The sequence below is a fragment of the Podarcis raffonei genome, chromosome 2 (genome assembly GCF_027172205.1).
Source record: "Podarcis raffonei isolate rPodRaf1 chromosome 2, rPodRaf1.pri, whole genome shotgun sequence".
NCBI classification, from domain to species: Eukaryota; Metazoa; Chordata; class Lepidosauria; order Squamata; family Lacertidae; genus Podarcis; species Podarcis raffonei.
Genome location: NC_070603.1, coordinates 80,192,578 through 80,198,883, shown reverse-complemented (window position 1 = coordinate 80,198,883; position 6,306 = coordinate 80,192,578). Strand labels below are relative to the sequence as shown.

Sequence of the window (6,306 nt, the reverse complement as noted above, 5' to 3'; positions counted from 1 at the left end):
AGTCTATTTATTAGAATGGAAGCAAATATGCACTAAGAGACCAAGAAGCACAACTATGTATAACATTAGCTAAAACCATACTTATGCTTTACTATGGACTGAAATCTTGACAGAAATAGCAGGGAAGACAACATTCAATGAATCTGATGACAGCACATCTTTCCCCTCTTCCCTCACTCCCGTTAAACATAAAAAGCATTTACATGTTTAATCCACAGTACAAATTAGTATTTTACATTTCATAATACTGCAGCATTTTATAATACTTTTTATACTACTGTATAAAAAGGCCCTAAGGCTTGGCTTCTTCCTTGTTTTATATACAAAATAAGATCCACTACAATATAAGGAAAGGATTAAACCATATCACAAAAAAATTATATGTTGCAGTTATGGTTTTGATCAACAACATTTCATATGTTATTTATGTATAGCTGTGCTAAAAAAATTAAGTAAAAGTTTTGCACTAGACTGTTCTATCTTTTTTTAAAAAAACACACCACACCATATTTATTTAAAAATTCTGCTATTCACTTGCAAAAAAATTTAAAAACATTATTTTGATTAAACTACTCATCAGTACACATGGCTGCTTGATTTGGGCCTTATCCAGTTTTCTATAAAATAAGAGAACTTGAAAAGAATTTAAACCTTGCATTGTCCTATTAGTATAGTATATGGTTTATTCAAGCTGCCAAATTAACTAGATTCCTACTTCTGCCATGTCATTTAGGCCAGAAAAGCAGAAAATAAATCTGATCTATTTCAAGTTTTATCTTAACATTCTAATTGGATAGCCATGACATTCAATAAGGTGTTAACAACGGTTTTGCATCTTTGGTCTGTCATGCTTCATCTTTGGCATTTCCTTAAAAAATATAATACATCTTGTATGTTCCCCAAAAAGAATGGGCACCTTCAGTACTGAATTTAAATACAAAACCAGGCAAGTAATGCAAACTGCAATGTCAATTTCAGCAAGAAAGCACAACCCAGCCCTCTCTTCCATTGGATCTGAAAATTATTAAGCTTTGTTTAAGTGTAAGCATGGATTAACTGCCACCCAAATTGTGTTCTTTCGTTATAAGGGATCTGTGTTTGCAGATAAGTAAACATAAATTATGAGGACAAAAAAGAAAAGACATCTAATAGTAAGTGACTGACAGCACTATGCATGTCTAATAAGACGTAAATCCCATTGATTCCAGGCAATTGTGGATATGGTGTCAGCCTGAATGTTACCTAATATAGAAGTGTGGAATCCTTGGCCCTCCAGATGATGCTGAACTACAGCTCCCATGATCTCTGGCCACTGACAATGCTTGCTAGGGAGCTGCAGCCCAAGAACATCTGGGAGGCCAGAGGTTCCCCACTCCTACTCTAGCACCACAGCTTGCACATTTAAAAGCTGCCCCACATAGCAAACGTGATTGCTGCATGTCCTCAGACATGTAAACACTGGCTCCAGGTTTCAGCGGGCTTCGATTTCCCACATCCCAGCAATCCTGATGCAGCTAAGATCGCTATCCCCATGCTGTAAATAGCAGTGCAGCAACAGCAATCTTTTCTCCACTGCAGAGAGAAAGAGGATGGGCCTATCTGTATAGGAGGTGGCCAAAGGCTGCTCACCTGTGGATTGAAAGGATGTCTCCCTTGCTGATTTGCTGTGGCTGTGTGGCACGCAGGACCAAGGAGAAGAAAAATTCATACCCAGCCCAACGAAGAGGCAGAGATCAGAAGCAACAGGCCTGCAGCATTTGCCTGTGAGTACAGTGTGCTGACACTGGCTATATGTATTTCCCATGATGGGTACAGTGGGTGGTATGCCCTCAGCAATTGCAATTCCCATGTAAAGTGTGACAATGATCTGGCACTACTGGTGCAGTACCTCTGATATACCAGAAGGTGTAATTCCATGGCACCATAAGAGAATGCATGTAAGCATTGCCTGGGAGCAATCCCCATTTAATTCAATAGGATTTATTTCTGAGTAGACGTGGTTACAATTTTGCTGGTTGTCATACTCAGCGCACATCCAATGAAATCAATGGACTTAGGGTTAGGGTTATTCTGAGTATGATGAACATTGGATTTGACCCGCTCTCCCCTCCCAAAAAAAAATTGTTCAAGCTTCCTGGACACTGGACAAGACCCAAGTGCCTAAGGAGGCTGGATTTCATCCAACCCTTTGGATTTCCACCTCTTGTCCTCCAAAGCTGAAAATACATGTAACTCTATAAGGAGAGCTTGCTGTGCTGTGCATTAGTTCTCATATTAACCTTTTGTCTTCCTCCTGCCTGGAGGAAGAAAACAAGGCAGCTAAAGTTACTGAGCAGGCAATTGCATAAGGAGGGGCGAGACTAACATGTCCCCATCTGATTTGCTGGCATGTCAGAACGCAGCATTTTTTTGCAAGGCAGTCCAAGCATAGTGAACTCTCTTTGTATATTACATGTAAATAAGTGTGAATATATTAAAGAGACTTTAAGGACTTCGGGTCTTTTTAAAAGCTGCACTGGAAGAAGCTCAGCAGGTGGAAAGAGATCACTTCCATCAGACATTGCCATGGGCAGGGACTGATGTCCTGCCTGCTAACCAGCCCAATCCAACTGTACTTAAGCACAAAGTCAAACTAATTTCAGTGGCCGCATGATTAATTCTCTGGGAAATCAACAGGACCTTTAAGTGCTTAAGTTTGGATAGATTGTCTCCCCCCAGCAACTCATTCTGAAGTTGTCACAATAGAATATACCAATAGAAGATTTTAAAGCATCATGTAAATACTGTACATATATATTTGCTTTAAACCACAATGCCTTCTTCTGCTCAGTTAAAAATCCAGAGTTATAAGAGAAACGGGTAATTTGTTTTAAGTTAATTTTACAAAAAACAAAGATGTTTTTAGAAAAATAATAAGGGGGGAAATGATTATTATTTTAAAAATCTATAACTAGGCATCATAATAAGCTTTGGTAGAAAACACAAAGGCGATAGCACCAATAAACTCCCATGAGAGTACATATGCCTCAGTAGGCATGAGAAGAGATAAAGATGTAAATTTTAGCCAGGAAGGTTGTGTAGGTTCCTTGACGCCAAAGCTTCATTTCAACATCTAACAAAAAGTCTTTGGGTTCCTTCACTTGCCGCTGAAGGTAGACAATGCCTGTGTAGGAATTAAGCTTCCTGGTGCTGAAGTAGTTCTCTTCATTTCCTTTGTTGATTGTGAGGATTATGTTGTCTCCAGCATAAGCAGGCGAGGGACCAATTCGGAAAATATGCGCGGGGATGACAATGTTAGTTTGGAAGTTAAGCTGATAGTAAGTAATTCGCAAAGGAGTGTTTTGGCAGTCCACATAGTTAAAGCAGTTGATACGCTCGCATCTCCTAGGAGAGAGGGGAGAAAAGGGAAATAGTTAGTGCTGCAGAAACTGTGATTCGAAAAGATACACATCTGGGCAATTTACAAAGTCCCAGAAAAACCTCTCTCATGTGTTAGGCAGATGCACCACAGAGCTGCAAACTTTGTGCAATTAACAGCTGCTCGCTCTTCTTTTACAACACTCTTTACACTGATGCAATTGTCAGCATAACAGCCAAGTATCAAAAGATCATGAACCCTGAAAGCCCCCTCTGGAAGCACCACAATGAGCACATAGAGGAAAACAGACAAAATCGTACTGTGCCGTTTGCCTGCAAAAGGAATCTGTGAACCATCAAAGTGCACTGCTCTGATCAGGCTATATACAAAATCCCAGAGAGTCATGCTTACAAAGGCAGCCCAGGAGTGCCTTTTCTGCTTTCATTTAAAGCAGTGCAGATCGAGGATAAAGAGCTGCCTTATGCTAAGTCACCTCAAATGTCCCAGGACCCACAAGCCTGACAGCTCTGCAAATTCTCAAGCAGAACCTCCAGATGACTGTAGTGGATGCACTTCTGCCAGGGAAACACCTTGACATTGTGCTGCTGTTATGTCCTGCTTTCAGGCTTCCCATAGGCATTGGGTTAGCCACTGCAAGAACAGTATTCTGGACTAGATCTAACAGGCCTCTTCCTATATTGGTATGACATGGTTTTTCAACTCTGCGCTGTTGTAGAAAATCTAGTGGTGGCAGAGAGGGAGAGATCATGATCACCCATTCTCCCTTCCCTTGCAGCACCCCCTGCTCCAGAGAGATGAGGGACCAGGCCTGCCTTGATTGTCAGAGTTCATAATTTGGGTGTGGGGTATACGATTTACTGTTTTTGGTGATTTTCATTTTTTGTTTTAATAATTTTGGTATGTTCTGATGGATGTTTAATGCAATTTATGTTTGTATATTTTAGTGTTGCAAGCCACTTTGATATTTTTTTTGGGGGGGGGGGAGAATTCAGGATATACAGTTTTTTTAAAAAAGAAACCAAACTACCAGCAAACCACTGAGCTGTTGAAAAAAATTGCAATTAAAAGAAATTGGTCCAGTAAAAACTAATTTTATTATCTTATTATCTGCAGTTAATGGTGATTTTCCTTTCGAAAGGAGGCTCTGGAATCCCCTTTTTAAAAAGTCATTATTTTCTTCTGTTTCCATTCTTGTGTCAACTAGTGCCAATTACCACACTTCTGCACGCTGTAAAAGTAATTAAAATTAAATTAGGTCATGATGAAATGTTTGTAGGCAAACATTTTGGTACGAGAGCTTTCAAGAGGAGGGGTCCAAAGTACACCCCAAACTCGCTCATTCATCTCTTTTTGCATCTGTTTTATGCTTTTGGCCAGGGACAGTAGGGGTTCAACAAACTCTCTAAGATATAGCTACTGAGGAGAACTTTATAAATATCATCTGATTTAGTGGCTTTCTTACTGGACTTACATTTCAGACACTTTTCTGTAGTTCGCTGGGCACTCAAACAAAAGACACCGGAAGCTGCCCTGAACATTGTAGCAAGATTCGGTTGAGGAACAATTGTGGGTTCCCATTGCACATTCATCAATATCTGGGAGTGAAGCACATAAGAAAGATCATGTACCATATTCACAAAACAGTGTAGTTGCAGCCTTATTCCAAATCACAAGATGCAGCTTTATTCCAAAACTATGCAAGAAATATCACTCACATGAGCAGAGTAGGTATGGGAACTATTGCTGTGCTACTTTATACTAAGAGCAGCAGAGAGTGCATTAAATTTGCTTTGATGTAACCATTTTTAAGGTTCAAGTACATCTGCTTCTTGGGAAAATACTAACCACCAGTAGGGAAACCTGTCATGCTTACAGAGAAGTCTAAGTGATCTAAACAGGCTTGATCCCAAGTAATTGAGCACACAACTGCAGCTTTAGAGTGCTGACTCAGGCATCTGAATGCTGTGCATGTTTATGGTGGTAAGACCTCCTGAGATCAGTAAGGCTTAAGACCAAGTGAGCATGCACAGGACCTCAGCCTTAGACTCAAAGCTTTGCTTCTTCCACACAACAGTACAACAGTTATGGACAGTACAACAGTTATGTGGTGGGGAATCGATGCCAACCTCACCACTTCTGCACACAAACAGCCTCCAGGGTGACACTCTGGATGCTACACTTTTGGATGTTTTGCAACAGGAATATGAGAAAAGCCCAGTTGGATCACACAAGCTTGGGTTCATCTAAAGTCTAGCAATCTGATTCCAGCAGTGGCCAGTTGGAAGACCCCAGGGAGCTCACAAGCACAGCATGAAGCCAATAGCCCTCTCTCATTGGTTGGCCCTTAGCAAGGCTATGCAAATGGTGTGTGACAGTATTTGTATATCACTCAGTAGGCATCTGCTGGGATACTTATATTTAAGTTGATATTTGGCCTGTACACCTGTGTACTCTTTGTACACTGCAATAACAATTATTGGGAGAACCAATAATCAGTATTTTTTCATACAAGTAGGAAGATAAAAGAATAAATTAACATATGCAGATTTGGACTTGATTATCATCTTATTAGGACACGTTACTAAAAAAACAAAACCAGCAACAGAACCTTCTTCTGCACTTATAGTTGCATTAAGCTTAAAAAAAAAAGATTGCAGACTTCCTGTATTTCCCCTGCATTCAGAGAAGTTTATTTCCACAAAATGTGCTTAAGATCAGAATGAAAGACTCCTTTTGTTACTGAGCACAATAACGGTTTTTTTGAACAATAAGATGACAAAATGTTCAATTGCGGTTCCGAAGATATGGGATACCAGATGCGATGGATCCAGTTCAAGGAGGGAGGGGGGAAACTGGCTGAGGACTGTGTGTAGCCACACAGAAAACTCTCAGATGTCTAGACAGCATTCAGAGGTTTGCAAATAAAA

The 6,306-nt window shown here is 40.1% G+C and overlaps 1 protein-coding gene across 1 annotated transcript in view; it reads right to left on the bottom strand.

Moving 5' to 3' along the window:
* Positions 1-2,068: 2,068 nt before the first annotated feature.
* The window catches only part of FBLN2 (fibulin 2), a 112,318-nt gene continuing 108,080 nt past the window's right edge, over positions 2,069-6,306 (bottom strand). The window contains exons 19-20 of the mRNA XM_053377752.1: positions 4,851-4,974; positions 2,069-3,384 (exon numbers count right to left, since the gene is read on the bottom strand). Of these exons, the coding sequence (XP_053233727.1) occupies positions 3,027-3,384; positions 4,851-4,974 (482 nt within the window). The 3' untranslated portion in view covers positions 2,069-3,026. The remainder of the gene's footprint in view (positions 3,385-4,850; positions 4,975-6,306) is intronic.